The sequence below is a fragment of the Corvus moneduloides genome, chromosome 1 (assembly GCF_009650955.1).
Source record: "Corvus moneduloides isolate bCorMon1 chromosome 1, bCorMon1.pri, whole genome shotgun sequence".
Classification (NCBI taxonomy): domain Eukaryota; kingdom Metazoa; phylum Chordata; class Aves; order Passeriformes; family Corvidae; genus Corvus; species Corvus moneduloides.
The window spans coordinates 19837865-19862961 of NC_045476.1; the positions used below are offsets into that span (position 1 = coordinate 19837865).

The following is a 25097-nucleotide window of genomic DNA, read 5'->3' on the forward strand; positions in this document are numbered from 1 at the left end:
ACCAATATCAGCACTAACTGGAGCACATGATTTGTCTGTGATGTTTAGAGCAAAGGGGAAAGACTCTCAAAATCTCCTTAAAACTGAGAGGGGGGCAGGGGGAAGAGCATTTGCTCACTTCTATGGGAAGTTGAGCTTGCAAACAGTAAGTCTGTGTTTGCACCAAATGCTGTGACCTGGTGGATATGTTGTAATTACAGGGCACAGATCAGAGTAAAGATGTGCATATCATACTGTACAGGCTTTTCCCCTCAATCTTTGTAAAGTATAAGGTGGTCATCCTGTGTAGATGCAATACAAAGGTTTTTTGTAATAGTTATTAAAAAGGAAAAACAAACTGCAAGGAGTAATTATAATATCCAGTATTACTCTAAAGCTGTACTGCAATAGTAACACACTCTACTGCATACAGAAGTATGTACATATTCCTTCCTGGGACAGGAAGAGACCTTCATATTAAACTTGCAGATGTAAAAAAGTTATATTTAGGAGTAAATAAACCCAAACCCGGTATATTTTAGTGACTTTATTTCCTGAATGTAAGAATCATTTCAAGCGCTGTGTGTGTGAACTAAGGGAATGAAAACCACGCCGAGCACAGTGTCCTACCTGCCATGTCCTGCTCCACTACAGATTAACTTTGAGCTGCAGTCACTTGCATTACAAAAATAATGGGTGTAACATCTGGGCTGCTTTATGAATTTAGGCCATAGGTATTGATTAAAATCAGCTTGAGTTAACTTGGTGCAAAATCTTAATGAGAATTCCTTTACTCAGCTACTCATTTCAACCCATTCCGGTGTAACTCAGTTTTGCACCCACCCGCATAAAGTACATGTACACAGAAGCCTGCAACCATTGAATACAACTCATTTCTTTGAAATAGTTTTTTGTCCACTGCCAAAACTTTAACAGTAAAACCAGCTCAAATGATCCACCCACCCAACTTCAGATATAAACGCCATGCCAAAAGGGTGGGGTTGTTGCAGCAGAGCTTACACCCATACCTCCAATGACATTTTGTTTTGGCAACACAGCTCGACATGAACGAGGAAAGCCCCTACCTATGATCAGCCGTGACCCACAATTTTAACAACCAGTGCCGATGATAGGCGCTCTAGTGAAAAATGGGCCTTGTTACTTGGATAGACACGAGACCAGCCCCCAAACCACGCTCCTGCATCGGCTCCCTGAAGGAGTCGAAGCGCGAACGGGAGGAGGGAGGGAGCCGGACGGACCGCACCCACCCACCCAGCCCCGGGGTGCGAGCTGCCGCCTCCGCTCGCTAGCGGCAGCGAGGCCCCTGTCCTGTCCTGTCCTGTCCTGTCCTGTCCCGTCCCGTCCCGTCCTGCCCTATCCTGTCCTGTCCCGTCCCCCCCTATCCCGGCTGGTTCCACCCCCGCCCCCCGGCGCCCTCAGCGCGGCGCGCGCACGTACCGGCGGGGGCGGGGACCGCTGCCACAGGTACCGCGCACGCGCAGTCCAACGGCCCGCCGCGCCCTGGCTCCCCGGCGCGCCCGCGCCGCGCGGTACCGGCAGCAGCTGCGCCTGCGCAGCCGTTCCGCGCCGGGCACTGGGGCAGGCGGCGGCGGCCCCGCCCCTCATGGCGCCGTTCGCCGCAGCGGGTTTCCCCGGTAACTGACAACAGCCGCCGGCCCCGCCCCGAGCCCCTCGGCGAGGCCGCGCTTCCCCATATCCCAACCCCGCAGCGGGGCAGGCACCCCGCGCCCAGAGCCCTGCAAACAGGTGGGGTCTTCCCCGTGCCCCGGGTCCCGCGGCCGGAGCATGGCCACACAGAGTGCCCAGAAGGGCGCCTCTGACCCCCCACCCCGGCCGGAGCAGCCCGGCAAACCTGCCAGGTATGTGTGTGTGACGGAGCCACTTGCAGGCAGGGTGGCTGGTTTTGGCAAGGCAATGCATTTAACGGGTAACAGGTATTAACCCCCCCCCAAACAAACTAGTTTTTGTATAGTTATTTCTCCTCCTAACGAGTCACTAATATCAGGAAGGGCCTTGCGGTGCTGGAGCGTGTCCAGAGAAGGGCAGCGAACCTGGTGAAGGGTCTGGAGCACGAATCCAGTGAGTTCCAGTGAGGAACAGCTGAGGGAGCTGGGGGTTTTTAGCCTGAAGAAGAGGAGGCTCAGGGGTGAGCTTATCGCTCTTTACAACTGCCTGAAAGGAGGGTGCACCAGGTGGGGCTGGCCTCTTTTCCCGGGCAGTTAGTGACAGGACAAGAGGACATGGCCTCAGCTGCACCACGGGAGGTTTAGGTTGGACATTAGGAAGAAATTCTTCACAGGAATGGGTGATTAGATACTGGAATGGGCTGCCCAGGGAGGTGGTGGAGTCCCCATCCCTGGAGGTGTTTAAGGAAATACTGGATGTGGAACTCAGTGCCGTGGTCTAGTTGACAAGCTGGTGTTCTTTCCTAGCTTGGACTCAGTAATTCAGAGGTCTGTTCCAACCTAATTGATTATATGATCTGAGAGTTTACAGTCTGCTCCATGAGGTGATGATTCAGTTTGGTATCTTAAGTGTCATCTTGTTCATTGATAATTGACAAACACTCTTTCTGTGCACAGGAATTACATGACATCTTTGTTATTTGCGCTTAAAACAACTTCTCAGTGAGCAGCTGAAAAGTTGGGCTTTGTGATTTCCATGCTTCCCATGTGTCGGGTGTGTCCTCTGACACTGTTTCTTCTGCTTCTCTTTCTCACCTCTTACGTTATAAATATTAAAAAAAAAAAAAGTGTTTTTCCAAGAGTTATGCAGATGTGTTGGGTTTTCTTCAAGTCTCTATTTATATAAAAGAAGGCTATTACACTTAGCATCTTCAGTGAAAGGGTAATGTAGGTCATAACTCAATAGCTTTAAAATAAGTAGCTGTATCAATGACACTAATTAGAACAAAGGTATCGTGTTTCAAGTAAAAGGATTCAGACTTGTGAGATTCCTAGTTCTGAATCTTTTCCACGTAAAAGTAGATTTTTAAGATTTTGTTTGTTTCCATTGTGAATGGATATAGTTTTGGACAGAGATACTTTTGAAGACAGAGGAAGGTGAAAGGATGATATGGCAAGGCATGCACACTAAACCCGTTCCTGACTTAATACCATTCAGAGATTTGTATACTCCATGACCATCAGGTTCAGTTTAGGCAAGGGATTCCTTGGCTTGGATATAATCTGACTAAATCCTCTTCTAATCTCACTGGCTTCTGTTGTCACCACACTTGCTGCTTAGGTTCACAATGTGACAAATATTAAGCTGGTAACAGGAATGTTGAACCTGGTTAATAGTGTGATCTGACCAGTTTTAACTAATGCATACAAAATCTAGTTTGTTGTTTGGGGTTTTTTTTGCCAAATGAAATCATATAAATTTTACTCTCTGCTGGCTGGTACTGCTCATGAAACCACAGCAAACATCCTCATTTTCCCCAGCTTTGGTATCCGAAGATGACACCTAAGGAATAGGTGACATCTTCTTCTGTCTTCTTACAGATGTATTGTCTTTTTTTCCCTTGCTAAATGATGAACAGATTAGATTCTGATGCTCCCCATAACCATGTTTTCTTCCTTGCAGCCCTCTCTAACCCTATGATATTGGTGTGTGGCATTGAGCCACTTTCTTGGCCTGGAAAGTCACTGAAAAGATAACGGCTTCCCCATCTCTTTGTCCAAAGGAATGTGTATAGCTCAAATGATGTCTTTACCTCATGCCACTATGTAAGAAACTCAGTGTCTTCTCATTCATTTTCTCATTCCAAGACTCTGAACCCCACTAGGTCAAACTTCTCATAAAGCCAGTGCCTTTCTCTCCTGTGTGCTTACAATGCCACTCCTAGAAAATGGTGAGAAATACTGTTATTTATCAGTTTGGTTTGTGCAATGTCTATAGCTGTTTGCCATGAATTTAACAGAAAAAAATAAGTAAAACCTCATTCCTTATAACTAGAAGTATTTCAGGAATTATATATAATCTTATGTACGTAATCCTCTCTCTGATTTTGGAGACCAAACCTCCAAAAGACAAAAGAAGTCCATCCACAATTTTAATGAAGTCCTCTGACATGTTCTAATGTTATGATCAAGTACAAATACGTGTATTGCAAATTTGCAGCTCATGGACAAGAGCTTTTATCAGTGTTGCTACTGTGATACACATTCAGTGGCCCAGCATTACATGGTATCTTTTCTCCTATTTCAGTATTTCCATAGAATGGGTTGCACTATATGTAATCTTTTTTGTTCTTCTGATTTATGCTTACTTGAAAACATGGCATAGTTTTTTTCATAAACATTTTTCTTTCCGTAAAAAAAATGCAGTTTTTCATGAGCTTTTGTCTACCATAAATTAATATGACATGTTTCCTAAAGATGGATAGATTATAAAAGTACAGTGGGGGAACCTTCGCTTCAGGAGCAGGGAGTTCTGCTTCCTCAGGCAAACATCTGTGACAGCTCAGTCCTTCAGATAGAGGCAAGATGTTGCTAATCAGCTAATGATCAGCATTTGGCTTCTTTTGGAGGTTTTGATTAAAGCAGAAGTTACCATGCCATATGCAACATTAGACCAAAACAGCAGTGTGTGCATACCATGTGCATACAGCTTTTCATGTCTGAGCCCTTACTGATTTTCACATCGGCTGTTTCAGTGCCAAACCCAGCACTGATTACCGTTGTTCAGGATTGTAGCTCGTATCTGTGTAATATAAGGAATCTGCAGCGTGCTGTGGTATTCCAGAGCAGTAACCCATCTCATATAATCTCTCATAAGAGTCTGTAACAGATGGTTCAACAGGAACATTGAGACAGTGATGCAGTGGACAGTAATGAGAATTCTGTACAATTCTTGACTACATTTGACATCCTTTCTCAAGCATAAATCATAGAATATGCTGGGTTGGAAGGGACCCACTGAGTCCAACTCCTGTCCTTGCACAGGACAGGAATCACACCAAGTACCATAAGGAATTCATGCAAGCAATACTCAAGTTTATTCCCCAAATTTAGATTTTGTTGAATTTCAGAATGTCTGTGTTCAGTATTTATATTTGGTAGTCTTTTCCCCAGGTGTGATAATCTTGACATCAGAGACACAAGAGCTGAAGGAAGAATCAAGCTAACTTCAGAACCAGAAAACTCATTTATCAGAGCACCACTAGGTTTAGCCTTAGCATGAAGGCTGTGTGAATGATGGCCTTTATTTGGGAGAGAGTACAAAACAAATCAGATTAGGCTTTTGCCATGAACTACTGCAGAAAAGTATATTCTTTGAAGAAATATTTTGAATATTTTTCTGACCCTTAACTTCTTCATGGCTATTTTTTAACCTCTAAGGTATATATCCAAATATAGAGAATTTGTGAAACATGAAGCAGTGAAAAATAAATCTCAGTGGAAAACTATGGGGCCAGCAAAAGTTGCAGTGCCATCTCCAAATGATTTTCTGCAGAAACATTCCAAGGAACCCAAGCTAGCACCAAGTAAGTGTAGACAGAAAATATATGTAATGTATTTTTTACAGTAGAGAGTTTAGTCTGTGTGTCCTACAGTACTAAGTTATGGCCAGCTATCAGCTTGTAAAAACAAACCCCAGGAAAGTACTGGTTCATGGGGTCAGTATCAGGAAACCAGCTGTTACAGGAATGAGCTTTGTCACTTGTGACATTATACTTATTTTCTGCCAAAGAAGAACATGAATTCAGACAACCTGGATCAAATCATTACCTCTGGTAATGATCATGAATTAGAACTATGTCTAGTGGGAAATAAGATGGGAAATAATAATTCTTAATTGCTCACTATAAGTGAGACTACTCAGGAGACTACTGAATTTCTGTTGGTGCCTTGGAGAGAAGATTACACTAAAATGGAAGAGTTTCTATATTCTCTGGATAAAGGATTGTGAGAAGTTAGGGAGCAGCAGGAGCAGGGCTCTTCCCTATGGAGAGATGAGTTAAACACTGAGGGCAACCAAAATGCACGCTGGGCAAAGACCTCACCAAGAGAGTGCAGTCCCACCACATGAGGCAGGCCAGCAGAGCAGGGTGGTGAGGAAAGTCTGTCCTGTCAGTGTCCCAGTGACCATCAGGCAGAATCAGGTTACAGGCCAGGTGCCTCCACTGATTCCACTCAACTCTTCAGGAGCAGGACTAGGGTTGAGACTGCTCGTCCAGGTATTGACAGGTGAAATGGGGTTCCTGAGGCCAAGGGGTCAGGGTGGATGCCCCAGGTGAGACTGGATGGGGCCATTATTGCCTAAGGGCTCTGACAACGAGGACCTCTACTAAAAGTAGTTATAATTACATTTGAAAAAAGTCCTGTACTACTGTGGTTAAGAGGAAATGAGTGACAAATAAGGAAAACTCATCTGAAACAACATAGTATTTCCTAGGTTATGAAACTTCTGTTAGGCCAAACATACATACATCACGGTTCATTGACAGGCAGTTCTTCCATTGTAGATACTGTTGGGTTGTACTTCTATGTAATTGTGTACATAGTTTTTCCCTTTTGAAAAGTGTAAAAATATGAAATTGCAAATCTCTTCAAGTTTATTGCTGAGGATGTTTACATGCTCTATTCACAGAAAAAAAAGAAGAGGATGGTAAAAAATTGCTTCCATTATCAGTACCACAGAGGACATACCGCCCAGTTATTCGAATTAAAAAGAATTTTATAATTAAAAATGCAGTTGCTGTTATCAGGGGGGTGCCTAAAAAGCCTCGACCTTTTTGTGTTGATACAAGACAGGGAGATAAATATCCCCTTGAACCTTCAGGACTTGTTCCAAAATACATTAAAAAAAAGGTAAGTTTTATTAAATTACATTGGAAATACTATTAGTAATGCCTATTTTAGGTTCACTATTGCATTCTCCTGTGAAATATTTATTATTCTTTTTGAGATGTTTAGATATCATAGCTGTTCATGTTAGACCTCTTGAATTCATCAAGAAGAAATCACTGGCACTAGATTTGTGCCTTGCCTTTACTCTGTTTTCATTTGCTTATGCTGTCAGCCAAAAAAATTTGCAGAGTGATTGTTCTAAAGCAATGATGTATGTCAGGCATTGGGAACCCAGAGAGTGTCGAATGGGGAGACACAGAATTCTGTGATGAATGAAGGTTCGCTGCTTAGGAAAGACAGGCAGGGAAGAAGAGAGGAGGGTTGCCCTTTGAAGGAAGGAGCTGTTCAAATGATGGAGCTCTTCTGTGGAATTGGCAACAGGCTGTGTTGAGCCTGTGAGTCAGGATCAGAGGAAAGGCCAGTGGCTGTCAAAAATGTGTTTGTTATGGAGCACCCAGTAAGGTGAGGAACTGGATGAAAATCTCTTTAAGCAACTTGAGGAAATCTTTAGATCACGATGCAGGTTCTTATGGAAGACTTCACTCTCCTTGATAGCTGCTGAAAGGATAATACAATGGGATGAAAGCAATCCAAAAAGTTTCCTGAAGCATGTCAGCAACAGCTTTCTTCATGGGTGGTGGATGAGCCAACCAGTGGTAATGCTCTTCTGGCTCTGCTACTTAAAAATGAGAAAGAATTGCTCAGGGGTGTGATAATCAGTTCTAGTCTGGGTGGCACAGGCCATGTAGCAGTTCCAGATCCCCTCTGGCTTGGGGAGGCAGGTGGTAGTGTACTGACCCTGTACTTCAGGAGAGCAAACAGCAGGTTATTCAGGGTAACTGGTAAGTAGAATCCCATGTGAGACAGCTCTGGAAAGCAAAGAGCTTGGGAGAGCTGACATGCTTTTAAGGACAACCTCCTCTGAGCACAAGAACAGTCCATTCCCTACCCAGGAAAATAAGATGTATCAAGAGTCTGGCTTATCTAAACATGGTACCCATGACAGAGCACTATGCAAAAAAAAAAGATGACATAAGACATAACTCAAGACGGAGAAGATGCCAAAAAAGAACCTGAAGCCCTTGCAGTACTTTTCCATGGCTAAACATGTATATAAACAGTGCTAGTCATGGTGCTACCTGGGGCTAAAAGATTTGTGAATAATTTTGCATCTATTAGAAAGAAGGTAGACTCTGATATCTTCTGTCAGAACTAGATGAGCTTCATTTTACAAAGGTTATGGCAAAATAGATGTGTTTCCCCAAGAACATGTGGGATATTCAGAAGTTATTTTTTTCCTCACAGAAACACATCAATACGGGATAGTTTATCCTTCTTAACTAGTTCATTTTTCATGTACGTATTCTTGTATGTTGCAATGTTCAGCAAAAATCAGGATACAGGAAGACCTTTCAAAGAAATTCTCTAAGGAATGTTTCTAGTTATAGAATCTGACACCATATAAATGTAAAATAGCTCACTGTCATAAACAGGTTTCAAACTCTTTGCTCAACAATCAGTTCTTACAAATAGACATTTTGGTTTCTGGATTCTGTTGTCTTCTAAGGTTGTAAAAAGAAATTGAAGGGAATTGTCTATGTATTTTTCTCAGGCTACAAAGGTAATAAATGTTTGACACTTTTAAGAACATGGTGGTTTAGGATTTTAGTGCTCAGTAGCACAAATTGTCATTCCAAGCTGTTTTTGCAAATGTAATATATTATGGATGACAGGTATCTCATTGTTTCCTTCGTAAAACCATATAAAAGGAACTTCTTCCTTCTCCTTGCAGAATTATGGTGTTACACCAAAATATGTGACACGGAGAAATGAAGAAATTAAGAGAGAGGAGGAAGAATATGAGGCCAGTGTTTTGGAGCAACTCAAGAAGAAAGCCATGAAAACTCTATCTGATGAAGAAAGGACAAATATTCTGAAGGTGCATATTTTGATTTAGTGTAATTAGTAACATGTCCAAAAGACTAAATAAGGTAGTGTAAGTCCATATAAATAATAAAAGTATACTATTTTGGTTTTTTAAGCGAGATGAGTGAGTTGGCTACTTTTTCACTAGATGGTGCTGTAGAACAGTTGTAAACAACTGAAAGGAACTGCTCTAGCTACAGTTTTAATCCAGTTTTCAATTCTGTTTGATTCTTATCGACCTTGATGACTTGGAATTTCAGTGAAACTTCAAAGAGCAGAAAATCACCGATATGGATTTAGTGACACTTATTAATGGAGAAATACAATTTTTTTTCCTAATGCAGAATATTGCTCCTTTTATTGGTAGTTTCTATCTTCACATTGTGATGTCACTGATTAAAGCATAAGGTCATGTTTTAAAATGTGGCAAAAAAAGAAAACAGAATTTAATTGCAATATAGTCATAGAACTATGACTGAAAATTTTGTATTTTGTCAAGCTGTTCTGGATACTGTCTTTCATACAGTTTTTATTGCACAAGACTATCTAAAGAGAATTAATATCATAAAAGAAGTGTACCATAAAAGAGACATTTTAAAAGTATATCCTGCCCTTGAACTGGAATTTTTCCTGACCACTTTTTAGACAAATTTCCTATGAAAATGACTCTGATACCTGTTTATCAGTCTGTCCCTTAATAACTTGCTCTTAGCATCCACCTGAAACAAATTAATAGATATATGGACAGCTCTAAGATGCTGAATGCCCATCAAACAAAAAAAAAAAAAATCTAGAGAGGAAACAGTGTCTAACTTGCCTGAAAGACGAACTGGTTAATTGGCAAGGTCTGAAATGTCCAGCACAATGGTCTTTTGCATATACAACAAGCAGTAGAAGCTACAAAGGAGAATGGGAGAGAGGTGAGGGTATTGCATTAACAGCAATATAAAGAATGTAACAGCATGCTGTTTTGAAGAAGATTGGGATATTTTTGTGGTGAGTAAGGCATGGAACAAGCTGATGGTCCAACAAGTTAACTATGCTGCAAAAATATATGTGAAAAAAGGCACGGGAGTTCAGCTGCTCACCATTCTTCATTTAATGCACTGGAATATTTTTTTAACTTTTGAAGTTTTTAGGTTGTTTTTATGAATTCAGTATTTCTTCTATTTTTTATCTTTTTTCGAAAACATTTGCACTTTCATGGGCTTACTTATACAGTTATATTGTCAGGAGGAATTAGTGTCCCCAGGGTATGTGCTCTACCCAGTGCTCAGCTGTAGACATATGGGAATTCCTGTCCTTTAAAATAATTGGCATTGCTGTTGAACACATGTGCACTATCTGATTTGAAAGAATACGTGGCAATAGATGCCTGAGACCAAAATCAAGCCTCATGATCTTACAAAAATAAAGGGAAGTAATTTGTGCCAACATTTTTTGAACTCTCCATTATGCTTACTTTGGTTGGGATTTTATGAGAATAAAAGAGAATGTTGATAAATGCAGTACATATTTCTCACTGATCCAGCATGTATTAGAATTCTTTATATAGAGTTGGATATTCAGTTTGTGATCTAGCCTATAGGAGTAGTGGTCAGCATATTACATTGTTGGAGGAGCTGTGTAGGAGATTTTTATAGAGTTGTGATCTGCTTTTGATCTCTCCACTTTGTAGGGATAGAGCAAATTTGATGAGTGTATGCTCTAATGTTTTAAAATTCACTGTTTTCAATTATTTCCGAACCAGTTTCTACTAATGCACACAAAGAAGAATTATTTAAAGAATCTACGAATGACTCTTATATGAAAGTTTTTGAAAAGATGAGATTTATTTTTATGCCTATATATTTGTAAACTCTACCTAATGCCTGGTAGACTACGAGCTTTATCAAAGTACTTCACAGCCTTGGATAGCAAAGACAAGTATCATTACAAGACAGTAGATAAATATCCTTGTTGCTCTAAGTTTCACATGTAGCAGTAGGGTTTTTAAATTTATGTAGATATTGGTATATGAACATTGTTGGAATAACCTTTATGAACAACACTTAGATGCTTAATATGAATATGCAAAAAGCATGAATTGCTATCCAGTAAATACACTGGTTTGAATTGTTAAAATATTAGTTCATATTAAAGATTACATTTTTCTTAGTGTTGGCAGAAGAGTTCATTTTTTTTCTGTTAAATCAATTCATACAGTCATCAAAAGACAAGTTTTTAAGTGCAAGAGCCCTTGAGCTCTGAAATAGAAACAACAATCTTCAAAGCTAAATGTGTATAAGAATAAACCCTCTAAATTTAACTTCAGTATGTTCATCAGTTAGCCAATCTGTGTGAAAAGCTGCTTAATAATAATGGAGGACATGAGGCTGGAAATCACAGTGTGCCATAAAATCAGTGCGCCAATTGAATCCAGTTTTAGTTATGGAGCAGTGTTGAAAACTTCAGTTCCCAAGAGAGTAACTTCAATTCTTTATTTTTGAAGATACTTTGTGATACCCTCTCAGGTGACAGAACTGAGAGCCATAAACATTTTGGAAAAGTGTTTTCTCACTGATAGGCGTGTTATGTTATTTACTGATTGCTGTCTCAGCTCCTTGTTAGTTGTGGTTATTAAGTTCACCCATACAGTTTTCATGAGGACATTCGATGCACTTGATAAACTCTACTAAATCCTTACATACATGTGGATAGGATGTGTAGGTTGTGATTATACTTTTGAGAAGAGAAAGTAAGAGAAATAGTTGTGGTAACTGTAAAGGATATAAAGAGATATAAAGAAGGATATAAAGACAATATTTAAATTTTATTTTTCTACCACTCTCTGGTTCCTTTCAGTGTATATTGGTGGATAAAAGTGTCTCTGGTGTTGACTTAATAGATGTGTGAATAAGTTTTGGATTGTAGCATTTTTAACTTTTTAGGAAGGGTTTTAGTCTCAAGGTTTTATACATGGAGGGTATGGTTTGGTTTATCTAGAAAGGTAATTCTTTGCACAGCATCATTCAAGAAAGGTAGTAGTTATTGAAATTATTGTTGATTGGGTCAGTAACAGGGTTTTTAGTCTAAATGATAAATAAATTGCCTATGGTTGTTACTGTAAATGTAGATTAGAAGGGGAATGCAATTATTCACATTTTTTCAAAGTAGTTTATAGAAGTTAAAATATTGTGGAATTAGTCTGGTGACCATGGTCTGAACAAAGTCTCAATTACAGAAAATTAAGCTAGTGGTGGCCTGAAACTGCTGCTGAATTTTGCTGAATTTTGGCTGGAGTTCCAAGTAGTGTAACTCTTAAGGATTTAATTAATTTGGTCCAATTAAGATGATTACACAGTATTCATGTACTTATCTATTATTTTTACATTGCAGTGACACTTAGCAATGTAAGTTAATATAAATTAAAAAACCAAGTAGTTTATGAACATGCTGTTCTTACTTTTAAGTTTTTCTTATATATTTCCTTTTCATGTAATGGCACCAGGCACTGAAAAAGAACTGGGAAGAAATAAATCATGCATATCAGGGTCTTCCAGTACTAACAGACACCAGGTACAAGAAGATACATAAAGAAGAGCTAGAATTAAAGCTGAAACAACTGGAACATGACATAGCAGCAATTGAGAAGCACAAAAATATTTACATTGCAGATGTGTAAGGATTGTTATGCAGATATTGCCTGTTTTTTCCTTTCTCTCTATCCCTACATCTCCAAGAAGTGCCTTTCTAAATTCTCAGAAGACACTACTCTTAACTATTTAGAAGGAAATACTCAACTAAGTATGTAGCTTCTTAGAAAAGTTGTTACATATAACTCTCATCTGTACAATTCCCAAAACATTTTGAAATAAAATTTGTAACTAAACTTTGAGTATAAATAATGAATTTAATTTATTATTCTTTGTAATTTTTATTAACTACTAAGATTTCTATAAACACCATACAGAAAGCATATAAAACACTGTTTCATATGTTTGGAGCACATTTTTCCTTGCCTAGCCAAAACAAAAGGAAATAATTGGCTGCTGAAGACAGCTTGGTAAATACAACTTCAGGATGGAATGGCTTCTGGACTACATATTAAAGAGATGTTGTGCTTTACTTAAAAACTTGAGTGATTGTATTTCTAAACATCTTGGCTTCTGCGTAACGTTTTGTGTACTCATTTTTTGTTACCAAAACCAATTTTTAATGTGGAAACCTATTATTATATAGACTTCACACAATACAGATACCACATGTAGTTGGCTGTATGTTTTTACAAGTACATAATTCTGTAATACTATAGTAAATCTACGATTAAAAAATGTTTTGACTGGAATTATGTGTGTACTGTTAGAATGAAAGCAATATACAAGCATCTGAGTCAAGACTTTGACAAAAATTGTATCAGCACACTATTGCAATTGTTTGCATAGAAGGAAAAAATGTTTTTCTTTCCTACTGGTTAACCTTTGCTTCATAGAATCATAGATATTGTTTAGATTAGAAAAGACCTTTTTCAGTCAGTCAGAACACAGCTTTTTCTGTATGGTATCAATCACTACCACCAGCAGCTGCTGTGACATCATCATATCTGACATGCAAAGGATAGAGTAAAAAATTTGCAATTAACAATGAAAAGCCAAATTTCCCCATACATTAAGTTCCTTTCCTAAATTTGTCAGGGAATGGCTTTGAAGACTTCACAGTGATTCTAAGCTCTATTTCTTGTGCCTCTTATAGTTGTCTATGACATGCGCTAGGAACATGTGAGTGAGCAGGAATGCATATTTTCTTCTTTGTAACTTACTGTTAATCAGTCATGTTTATTTTTGAAGGATATAAGCTGGAAGAAAGATGCAGATTAGTAAAACATGGATTTAATATACTTTTTACTCAAAAGAATGACACACTGTATATTTTAACAAAACCGCACTTAATTATTAGCACTTAATAATATGTCACATTATCTTCTAATAAAGTACCTGATGCCCCTCTTAAGAAATTAAATGTAATTAGAAAAGGCTGTTTCTTATGGCTTGAAATAAAAAAAAAATGGATTTGGCTCCAAAAGAGCATGCATTTCCACTGCTTCCCTCTCAGCTTTTACTTACTTGTAGATTACATGGCTGATTTAGGTTAGAATCTGTATTTGGTTCTTCCATTTATCATCAGTGCTATCTTTATGGAAATGCAGAGTAGGTGGTGGCCTATCCCAAAATTTGGTACAAGCAGCTAGACCACACTTAGAAATAATCATCATTCACCAGTAGAAATGATTGCTTTTAAAAATTGTCAAAAGTATATTAATATATTATTGGGAAATTAGGAAGTGAATGGGAAGGGATGCAAAAAGTATTCCTGCTTAACAGCAGAGGAAGAGACAAAAGCCAGTGTCCATCTGTAGCTGAGTGGACTGTCAGTAGTGTCTTTCGAAAGTGCTGTGGGGTTTTTTTCATGGGCCTCATATAGCTCTTTGCAGGTAGCTCTGCTGCATGCTCCCCTCACGAGACATGCAAATTGCTTCTGTCACCCTATGGAGAGCTGTAACTCCTTTTGGTGTGTATTCCGAGGGACCTGCCAACACCTCCGATTATGGAAAAAAATTGTTATAATGAAAATCATTGAAAATGCATGCAGAAGGATAATGTTCATACCCTTTAGCTCTCTCTGGGAAGTTTGACAAAATAAATTTACAGAATCCAGTAATTGAAAGTATAATGTTCATGAATCAACTAATATATACCATTGGTATCACAAAATGAAAAAGGTGAATAAACTCAATTGTTCTGATAGAATTGTTCCCTCATAAAAGCTATTAAATATTAACAGAAACAAGTCTGTCCACAGGCTAAAAAGTAGCATTACCACTTGAAACATTCTTTAAATTCACTAGTCAGTTACTAATAATCAATGAAATTAGAAGACTATAACCAAAATGCTTCAGTACTTCCTAATCATAAAATTGGTAATTTTAAATTGTCCGTATTAAATTGGATAACCATAATAAAACCTATGCAAAGTGGGGCATGAATTCTCTATTGGTCAGTAAGAGTTACATTGCCACAAACTGAAAATATTTCCTGTTGGAAGTTGTGCATGACAAAGCTGTGTATCTATTTTTTAAAAATAGCAACATGAAATTATGATGAGTATCTCACTGGCTGTTCTTGAGAATGAAACTATTTATATTCAGGAAGGAAGGGATCAGATATGGCATCATCACAAACCGAGGAGTTCCTGATTGTATGGCTGCGATAGAGCTGCCTCGAGCAAGCGTCAGCTGTGACAGGAGCATATGGGCTCCATGTGGCTGATCTCGGACCATGGTGGCTTTTTGGGCTCTGCATGCATTCCTGGGGACTAAGTCTGGGACAGTTCTTCAGAACCTTCCTTGCAGAGATGTAACTTCATTCCCCTCACAAAACAGTAAGGGCAAAGTTCAGAGGGAAAAATGGGAGAAAACCCTCCCTGAATTCATTTTCCATTGTCTCTGTAGGTAGGTTTTATTCTAGGAGGGCATGTTCTGAACCTTTGATATTTTTGTGGAAAATTGCTCCTGCAAACTGCTGCTGTGATTGCTCTGCTACAAAACTAAAATCTAGTCCTTTCACTGGCATACATTTCAGGGAACACAACATATCTAACAATGCCTAATGAAGGCAGACATCTTTTAGATAAGAAAATTTCACATATATGCAAATTAATAGGAATCCTAAGTAAGTGCTAGCCCTAGTCCACACTTTCATCCTCAGCTTTAGGATGTTTATAGTATTAATAACGTAATTACAGGAGAGACAGGTGGCAAACCCTGTTACTAAGGTTGTCTGACATTTCCCATAGTCAAGGAAGGCAGCTGCTGAGCCCTGCTACTGGCTGGCATTGTCCAGCCCAGGAACTAGGGGTGTATTGAGCCTGACCAAACCAAGAAGGAACAGCCATTTCTCCCATGAGTGACCATCTAAAGTGGTGAGGTACACTTGACAACTGAATGCTTGGATTATAGGGTTTTTCATACTATCTCAATCTTCCTCCAGCTCCTTGTCATGCAAAGTTATGTAAATAAAATATGAATAAATTCAGGGTTTTCACCTTCCAGGCTAAGCAGTGGTATTATGGTAGGAATGCAATGTGAGTTATTTCTTGTGTTTTCTTCTTTACTGTTTAAAGAGCACTGATGTAAATGTGACTTCCATTTCACCAAGTTATGAAAACATTTTTTTTGCACAGTGTACCTCCACAAATAGTTGTAGACAGACAGACATAGCCAAATAGCAGCTATATTCTGGTCTTGTTGATGCTGCTAGGAGAGTGAACTTCTGTTTGGTCACAGTACTAGTTTGTGGTGTTAATTCATTAGTTCATGCCAGCCTCGACATTGACTCCACAGCATGGAGAAATTTACACCAACATGCAAACACCGGAGTAACTTTTGTCTTCCAATCTTTCCTCAAATGTCCTCTTCAATGGTGCCCACCAAAAATTTAACAACAGCTGAGCTGTTGGTGAGCTGAGACTAGGATTTATCTCGCTGACCTGTGCAGTTTCCTTGAACTCCCCTAGCACTGTAGCGTGCTGTTTCTTGTCTTAGACTGTTTTGTTATCTGTCATGTGGATCATGTTTTTCTCTCTTTGCTTAGTGTCTGAGATGATTTTGTCTGTTAGTGGTGCTCCTGTGTGATAATAATAATAGTAATAATAATAAAATATGATCATGTGGGCATGAAGACCATGCAATAAGATTCATGTTGTTTACTAAAAGGATCTGTTTTCCAAGAACCCTCATCTCATTTGTTTCAGCAACTGGAAAGTAGGAGTTGAAGGAAGAGAAATGAGATTTAAAGCACTTAACTTATTCCCTGGAGCAATATGATTTATTCATGTCTTTGTCATAGAATGTTTTTGAAATGCAATGGTAAATGACTTATACCTGGCTTTTTCACTGGTAACCATTAATACTGCATTTCTCATTTTTGGGATTCCTGACTTAGGTAATTTGAGCCCATCTGTTTTAAATACAGGATATATGTGCCTAAAGTTAGAACTATGAGTTGAGCCTAGACAGCACTATGGAATAGTTTAAAAGCTATTGGTTGTTCATAATTATTGAAATAAATGTTTAATTTAGTCTTGCTAGGTGAGAGCCCCCATATAAAAAATTCAGGGGATTCAATCCTCTAATTCCAAGAGCTGCTGTAAAAATGGACAAGTACCTCTAGACCTGTTCTTTGAGGTCCATGTTAAAGGACCTCATGTTGCTTTGAGGTCCATATTAAAGCTGAGGAAGCAACATAGTAATTCTCTCTTTGGAGGAAAAAACTCCAGTACTGTTCAACATGTGGCCCCAAGCACTGCACAAAGGAGAAACAACCACATTTTGCTGTTTGCTCAGGAGGAATAATCTGTCTTTTACACAAACAGTAAAATTAGCATATGGTCCAAATCCAGCATTCCAGCACCCTCGGGTAGTGGGTCATTCTGTGCCACAACAGAGCACAGAGGCTGGCCAGCCGTGAATATTCACTGCCCTACACTACAGGACAACTCTTGGGACCAGACTCTGTTTTTCAAAACACTTTTGTTACTGCACTGTTTATTCTAGGCAAGCTGTGAAGTATGCAAAATTATATCAAATATAACTGAGCTATTCTGGGGGAGAAAAAGCCCTTAAACTGTTACTTATTTAGCTGTTTAAGACACTCAGAATTCTTTTATTTGGCAGACTTTCCCAGATTTGTTTTAATAAAGAAAAAAAGAAAAAAACATTAAAAAGAGGGATGAAGCCAAGTGAATGGTTGTTCTTCCTTTAAAAAGAAAACTAACAGTTAAATTCATTACGTTGGGTGTGACCCACTATATAGTTACAACTCCCTGACTAGTTTTCATGGTCATGCATGATGAATTTGTCATAGGATATGATGTGAGCGGCATTCCTTGAAAATAATGCTTTATCATTCAAACGTCAATACCTCTAAATAGCTGGTAAGAGCAAATATTTCCATAGTATTATAAAGTTTATTCGAGTATTAAAGGACAAGAGGAAATTTCTGTTTGCATTTCTTTCAGCTATAAGGACTCTGTATTAATAACATGAACCTGAAAAGCAGGAAGGGTATCTTCAGGAGCCAGGAAATTGCAAAGTGAAGCTTTCGCTGCTCTAGTTTGGCACAGTGAGATTAATAACAAACAAAATGTAGTTTTGTATTAAAGATGTTTATCACAGACCAAATAAGTCAAAGCCCAGGGTTCTGTCAAGCAGTGCTTAACAGTGATTTGAAGGTTATAAATACTTGAAAAAATAGACTAACATCTTGAATGGCAGCTTTTAGCCATTTTCTTGATATCAAACTTGCTCAAGTTAATTTTCAAAGCCTAAGTCAGTCTCACAGACTCAGTACAGGTTAACTGTGACGAAGCTTCCCTTGTAGATCTTAGATGCTGCAACTGCTTCAAAGCTGAACTTTCCGATTCCTCTGAACTGGAAGGTGGACAGGAGCCAGATTCCAGCTTGCAGTGCCACTGTGTCACCTGCTCTAGTACAGGAGTCACGAAGAACAATGTGCATCTCTTCTGCTGCACATCACAGGATGCTCCTTAGCCCTGCTAAGGGGGCAGCTTTTCCTATGGCCTCCCTGTGTTCATGACTGTAGGGGAATAGTTTGAAATGCTGTTTCACGTTCTCCCAGATGTCTGTAATACTGTCTGCCAGACATGTTCTGCCACACTCAAGGTCTCCAGCAGCCACCCTATGGACTGGGTAACTGCCTCAGGAAATACACAAGAACTCAAAATTCTGGAGTATGTTAAAACTGGATATGAAAACAATTCAGAATTGCTTCCAACATGCCCTAAAGTACTGTATATACGCTAGACTTTTGCTTTTAATAATCTCTTCAGTAACCATTTTACCCAAAAATGTCTTTGCCACAATTGGGGGTGTGTGTGTGCTGTAGCTTACCTTGTAACCACTAAGAAATGCAAGTTTATGCTTGATAAGATTGTTTACAGTTCTGCTGTTCACGTAACAGCTGCATCAACAGGCAGAACCAGAATAAGAGCTCTTACTTCATCCCCTAATTGGCAAGCTTCTACCTAGGTAAGCCATACCTCTTGAAATATTCTGGATTTTCATGCATTTCTTGTCTAGTTTTGGTGTTTACATATTAAACTGAGTTGTCAAATGTTTGTTATAGCTTCTTGGAAGCAGAATACATAATGCAGTTGCAAAGGTTGCTTACAGGTAACTCCATAATAGTATTTGTCTTGGACTGCTTTCTTGGCATATCCCTGCCCCCAACCTTCAGTATTTCTTTACATTAGAGTTGTGAAAGGGTGAGCATGTCCTACTTTTATCAGTAACATGGTAAGAGAAGAATAGACATCTAATTGAAATTATAAAGTTGTGTAAAGGCCAAAGATATAAATAAATTCACAAGGGGTTTGCATATAAGTCTTAACTCTGCTTTGTTTCTCTGTGTGTCGCTTCTTCCGTCTGCTCCTTTATGGCTCTTGGCTATGTGTCCAGACCTACCCAGTCCTACTTGTTAGTTTTATCTACCCTTATTTTCTTTGTTCTTTTCCCCTTTGATCATTTCCCATGGCTGTATATCTAGAAATGTTTATTCTTTTCCTCCTATTTTTAGTTCATAAACAAACAGCTAAACAAAGATAGTAAGAACATGCTTCAGAATGTGTATAGGCTTTTTCATAGTTAAGCCCCAAATATCATGTTTTCACTAATCATACTTTGGCCCTAATTAAAATAAGTTTTGAAAGTCTACTGTAAATTCATTCATTCTATACCAGTTCATACTGTAAAAATAAACATTCAGTAAGTATACATTCCTCCATTAGAAAACCCTTAGCAGCTTCATTTCCATCATGCACAAAGAATGTCACTAATTCTGGTTTCTACTAATTCTATGAGTTCACAGAACCACAACTTTCTCTCATTTGCAACAAAACGAAACAAAATGTATTACATTTTGTGCCAATGAAAAAATCCTGCATGGAGAAGAACAGCCTTGTGGGTTGTGTGTGTGGCTGCTGATAGCAGTACTATCAACGTGTACCCCAGCTAAATTTATCTAGTTTTTAATTTCCTTACTCATATTTACTGTTATTAGCAAGACATGACACTTCATTACACTCCTTAAGCGAGCCCTGCAAAATTGCTGGAAGAATACCAAAACAAAGACTTGACAAACACAGTCATCCAATCTTGATGGGAAGAACAAACATCTCCTGCTTAAGTTTCCCAGCACAATGCTGGAAGAATTTATTTTTTAGTATCTTGTTCATGTTAATGTTTTTCAAAGCATTAAGCTTCTCTTTGCAGTGTAGTCAGAACAATCTCTTATACTGCAGTAGTCTGATAAAGAACACGGTGAAAAGTACAGAAAACTCTGTAAATAGTAACCCAAGTAGTCTGAAAGGTAGAAGAAACCAGTCCTCATACAGAAGTGACAGAATTGATTTGAGTTTCTAGCTGTAATCTAAATAGCTTCAGATCCATAGAGTTCAGCTCTGTGATATAAATGTAGCAGCAGCTTTATTGGTAACTTGGTGGTAACTGATTCAGACTGTGCTAGCTTTAGGGCAAATATGGGCTTTAGGAGGGATTCTTGCCCACATTCAGACAAGAAGAATCTTCGAATCCTGAAAAGTGATCGTGAATACAAATCAGGGCATTTAACCCAAAGTTCAGATGAAATACTAAACTTTCTTTCTCAATAGTTGTATGAAATGTTGACATGTAATTGAAATGCAAATCTATTTAGAGATTTTGTCCATTATGAAAGTCCCCTATGTACTTTACAAAAATATTTTTATTTACTCTTTGTAGTTTTGTACAAGTCTGCATATGCTGTTTATCAAATTCACTACTTATTATTTTACAGCATTGTGAACAGGAACTACTTTTTCCCAGCACACTTGAGTCTTCATTTACAGGCACCACTTTGAAGCAGATATATTCTGGAGTGGACTTCTGATACTTGGTAAACCTGGTCTTTTGTTCTTCCAGACATGTTGTCTATTATAGCAATAATTCTTTAAAGAATAGTTCCTTAATTCATCACGAAGTAAACACACCTGGCTTCATATACGAAACAAATAATTTATCACAAAATAATCTTCAATTGCTCTAGTACTTAGCCAGATTTTAATAAATGATTCATTTATAGGAGCCTTCTTAACAGCAGATTCCTAAGAATTGTCCTATCAGTTCTAATGTAAGTGCACTAACAGAATGCACCTTAAAACTAGTCCACATTGCACACCAAACTCCCGGTGTAGACATACCCATAGTGCTCCCTGGATCCATCTGTTGTGACCTACAAGTGTCAGTGACCACATTTTAGAATAGTAGTGTATCAACCTGAAATGTTTCCTACTCATTTGGTGAGAGCACCTCAGGTACCACCAAGCATATTTCATTACGTCCAGGTCTCCCCGAAGAGCACGTTTTCCTTCCTTTAGTATTTTCTAGTATAGGAGTGGCAGAATTCTACCAGCTGTGTATTTGACAGATACCAGAAATTATAACCAACTTTCAATTTTAAGAACGTGAAAAGCTCTCTTTTTTTTCCAACTGTGTTTTCCTCCAACTGCACAGACAGCATAGGCACCATGGGCATGGGCTGGGGGCAATGGGAAGACATAGCTCCAGCATGTGCACGGTGGTGGGGAAGGAGCAGCAACTCCAGCAGACAGCGAGGATGGAAAGTATGATTACTGAACTATTGGAAATTTGCTTTATTCTCTCCTGGAGTATAAGCAAAGTCCTGTTAAAACGGCAGTTTAAACCACACCAGTTTAATTTTACCTACTAACCCAGGCCAGGCCCCTTGGTCAGCCCTGCCCAAGCCTTTCCACCCTCCCGACCGTACCTACACCTGCACAGTTTCCATCCCGCACCCCGCACCCCGCACCCCGCACCCGCTGCAGCCGCGCTCCCCCGGCGCGGCCCCGCCCCGCCGCAGCCCCTCGGGCGGGCGCGCGCGGGAACATGGCCGGGCAGGGCGGGAGCAGCGCTGGAGGCCGCGGCGTTGTGGTAAATGCGGAGCGCGGCCCGGTCCGCCTCGGCCGCTCGCCCCCCGCCGGCCGCGGTCCCTCCCCGGTTCCCGGCCCCGCTTCCCCTCTGCCCCTCGGCGCTTTGTGCTGAACCCCCCGCCCTCTCCTCCCCTTCCCTTCTCCCGCTCGCTCCGGGCCCCCCGGCCGGCGCTGGGGCCGCGTCCCCTCACCCTGCGCCGGTCCCGCCACGCCCGCCGGCCCCGGCCCGGCTGCGGCCGCCGGAGGGGGACGGGCGTGTCGGGCTGCGCCGCGCTCTTGGTTTCCGCCGTGAAGACACGGTCCGGAATCACCCCGAGCGGCTCCTGTGGCGGTGGCTGTGCTTCCCCAGACTCCTTCAGTAACGGGGATGAGGATCCCCAGGGATCCCGAGATGTCTTTCTCCCACCAGAACTCTGAGAGGCCCCTGGGGGTCTGCGAGCGCTGTGAAAGCACGTTGGGCTGCCCGTGTTCTGCTGGGGTGGGGGTGGATAAATGATGCAAAAATGAATGAATGTGATCCTTATTCTGATAGACACACCAGATTCCCCTATGAAGCAAATGCCATCACTGCCACGACCTTAGGTATGTTCTTATTTTAATGTGGCATTAGGATTTTAACAGAAGATTCACAGGACAGCTGCCTACAGGACAGGGCCCTCTGTGTAGGCAGGGGTCACACTCTGTCCACTCCAACGTCCCTGCCAAGCCCCTTGCGAAGGACCCATCTCTGTGTTCGAGCTGTCTGAAAACACTGCACATCCACCAGCTCTCCTGACACCTGTGTAATAAATGACATTCTTAAAGTGGGTGACTGTGTATCACCAAAGCAACATGAGGTTATTGCAAAGAAGGACGTGAATGTGCATGACCATCTTCTGCTGCACTGGTTTCATTTTTTCTGCTCAACTCCCTGAAAACCCAACCAGCAGTAAGTCCAGCACAGCATAGTTTGAGTTACAAAAGCTGGACTTCCTTGATGCTCGCTTGGAGCTGAGGACTGTGCTCAAACTTCACCTGTGCTCATTTTACCAGACAACAAAACTAGTAATATTCTTCCAAAGGTGTTGCAATTGAATGTCTTCAGCTTCTCTCTTAGGCCTCAAGAGAACACTTTTGGATATTGCCATGTATTTGTATTCCTTTTTGTATCCATTCACATCCAACTTGTTAAAGACTTAAGAAGAGTATCTGCTGGGCTATTCAAACATGCAAAGCCTGAACTTTAAAAGTAGGTCTTTCTTTCACTGTAGGAGTTTTTTACACAGAAGTGTGCCAAAGTATTTAGAATATTTATTTACTTATCTAGTTGAATACTGCTTTTTTTTTCTGAAAAAATCAGAATTTTTTCCTTCATATTTTCAAGGTCTTTTAAAATTCTCAAACAGAATAGTAATAAGAATTTACAGTTACTTGAAAATTCTCTTATAGCATAATACTGTGGCTGGCTTTAGGATAAATGAGAATTTCTAAGAGTTGTTGTTGGGAAGTGCCTGTTTAAAGGAAAGAAGAATATGAAACAGGCTTATTATATTAGACAAATCATTAATTTGAAAGTACATGTGGATTTCACTCACATTTACTTTGCATTATTTGTCAAATGCCAGCAAGCACTTGTAAACAAGAACTTCAATATTATTGCAGAGTTAAGCTGTTTATGCTCTGCTATTCTAGAGAACCAGAAGGATAAATGGGAGAATCAAAATTTCATCCTTATCTTATTTCATAAAGGAGTTAATGTAACCTAAGTAAAAGTTATTGGTTGTATGAATTCTGAAGCAGTTTCTCTCCATTTAATTTGATGTTCTGCGTCACACTGAAACCGTGCAATTTGACAAGAATGCAGAAGTTAGCAGCACTGACAGGGTTTGCTAGTGGGTGTTTGTAATACTTAATGAAATTGTTTCACTTTACATTAAAATGCATTTGAACAGACTGTTCATTGCTACAAAATGTTTTTAAAGTTTCAGCCCCCCCCATGCACTGAAAAAGTAGATGGGAAAATAGTCTTTCCAGGCCGACTACAGCAGTGTTTTTGGAGCAAGATTTGCCTCTAATTAAAAACCTCGCCAAGGAGGATATTTATAATCTCCTGTTTCTATGGAAATGAGGAACACAACTAAGTAACTTTTTTCTTTTGTGTAGTTTCAAGGCTTGTGTAAGTCAGGTGAAAAGCTTTCATTGATTCCAGTGATCTCCCAGTCATTCCCTTCATGGCCAAACATTCAGTAGCAGTTGCCAACGAATAACATTTTTTGATGCAGAAATTTTTGGGTAGAGTTAAGAAAACATTCCAGTCAAGGTGTCTGTAGCTGTCAATTAATATGCAAAAAAAGTGCCCAAGCAACCCAAAATCCACAAGGCAGAACAGTGTTTCAATCCAGCATGAGGCAGAGCTGTGTCTGAGTTAAAGAAGAGCAGATGTGGAGGAACAGCTTAACATCAAATATGTTATCTTAGCAAAAATATTTGTGAGAAACAGTTTATTGCTCTACTGTAAAATGGTAAGCAGAGGTTAGTTTCAGTGATGGTCCTTTAAGGACTATCTGTAGCAAAAATGCCATTAAGACATGCACTGCACAATGGCAAGTTTGTCACCATTTCTCCTTTTACTCAAGATTCCTGCAGCCAAGCTGTAGAAAGACAATGTGTGACTTGAGGAATATGATTGTAAAGAAAACCTATTAGGTGTCGCTTTTTATCCTGAACCAGTACTGAAGAAAAGCTTTGTAATGATTTCAAGATACCTTGTGAACCTTCAGATCTTGTCTTTCATAAGGAATAGGGAAAATTTTTGTTTTGGAGTTTGTTTAGTTTTTTTGCTGGTGACTTTGCATTTCATAGCTTTTTGAAGCCTTCCACTGTTGGCGAATTTTTGACCTTAATCTCTACTACCGTTGTATGCTGAGAGGTCTAATCTTTGTATTCTGACACTTACAAAATCAATGTATATTTTTTTTCTGTAAATATATGGATTTACAGACTAGTTTGATAGTGAGGTGAGATGCAAACATTTTGTAATCACTTATCTTTGATGATATCTAAATTAAGAACCTCACCTTTGGCAAGAAGTACAGTTTTTCACTGATTTGTATAGATATCCATGAACCACATAAATTATTCTCCATGTGTGCTGTTTCATCTGTAGAATATTTATTTATTTATTTATGACTTTTAAGTAATTCTAAACTAGAAATGTACAATTTTAATATAGAATTTTATTACTTTTAATTCCACCATCTGAATCTCCCACTGGAGAATCCCTTCTTACTGGCA

At 39.6% G+C, this 25097-nt stretch overlaps 3 protein-coding genes across 9 annotated transcripts in view; 2 read left to right on the forward strand and 1 right to left on the reverse strand.

Annotated features, from left to right (window-relative positions):
- THNSL1 (threonine synthase like 1) overlaps positions 1 to 1627 on the reverse strand; it is a 19819-nt gene extending 18192 nt beyond the window's left edge. For 2 of the 5 annotated variants that reach the window (XM_032100992.1, XM_032100974.1), the window contains exon 1: positions 1438 to 1526. Coding sequence is in view for 1 of the 5 variants with exons in the window: in XM_032100966.1 (XP_031956857.1) it covers positions 1438 to 1605 (168 nt within the window). In the remaining 4 variants the exon portion in view is untranslated. Of the gene's footprint in view, positions 1 to 609; positions 1240 to 1437 lie in introns of those variants that run through there. The other 3 variants (XM_032100966.1, XM_032100982.1, XM_032100987.1) reach the window with 3 other exon arrangements.
- ENKUR (enkurin, TRPC channel interacting protein) lies at positions 1539 to 19221 on the forward strand. 2 transcript variants are annotated; one of them, XM_032101006.1, is made up of 5 exons: positions 1539 to 1859; positions 5346 to 5491; positions 6598 to 6818; positions 8650 to 8796; positions 18200 to 19221. In XM_032101006.1, exons 1-5 carry the CDS (start codon positions 1786 to 1788, stop codon positions 18413 to 18415), a joined length of 804 nt encoding a protein of 267 aa, XP_031956897.1. In that variant the 5' UTR covers positions 1539 to 1785; the 3' UTR covers positions 18416 to 19221. The 2 variants fall into 2 exon arrangements, with proteins under 2 accessions (XP_031956897.1, XP_031956906.1); XM_032101015.1 differs by lacking the exon at positions 18200 to 19221 and adding an exon at positions 12274 to 16498 and having other exon boundaries at positions 1548 to 1859.
- Positions 19222 to 21747: 2526 nt separating this feature from the next.
- Positions 21748 to 25097, forward strand: part of PRTFDC1 (phosphoribosyl transferase domain containing 1) — a 46138-nt gene continuing 42788 nt past the window's right edge. Inside the window, exon 1 of one of the 2 annotated variants that reach the window (XM_032101038.1) lies at positions 21748 to 21825. In XM_032101038.1, coding sequence (XP_031956929.1) covers positions 21781 to 21825 — 45 coding nt within the window. In that variant the 5' untranslated portion in view covers positions 21748 to 21780. The remainder of the gene's footprint in view (positions 21826 to 25097) is intronic. The other variant, XM_032101030.1, reaches the window with a different exon arrangement.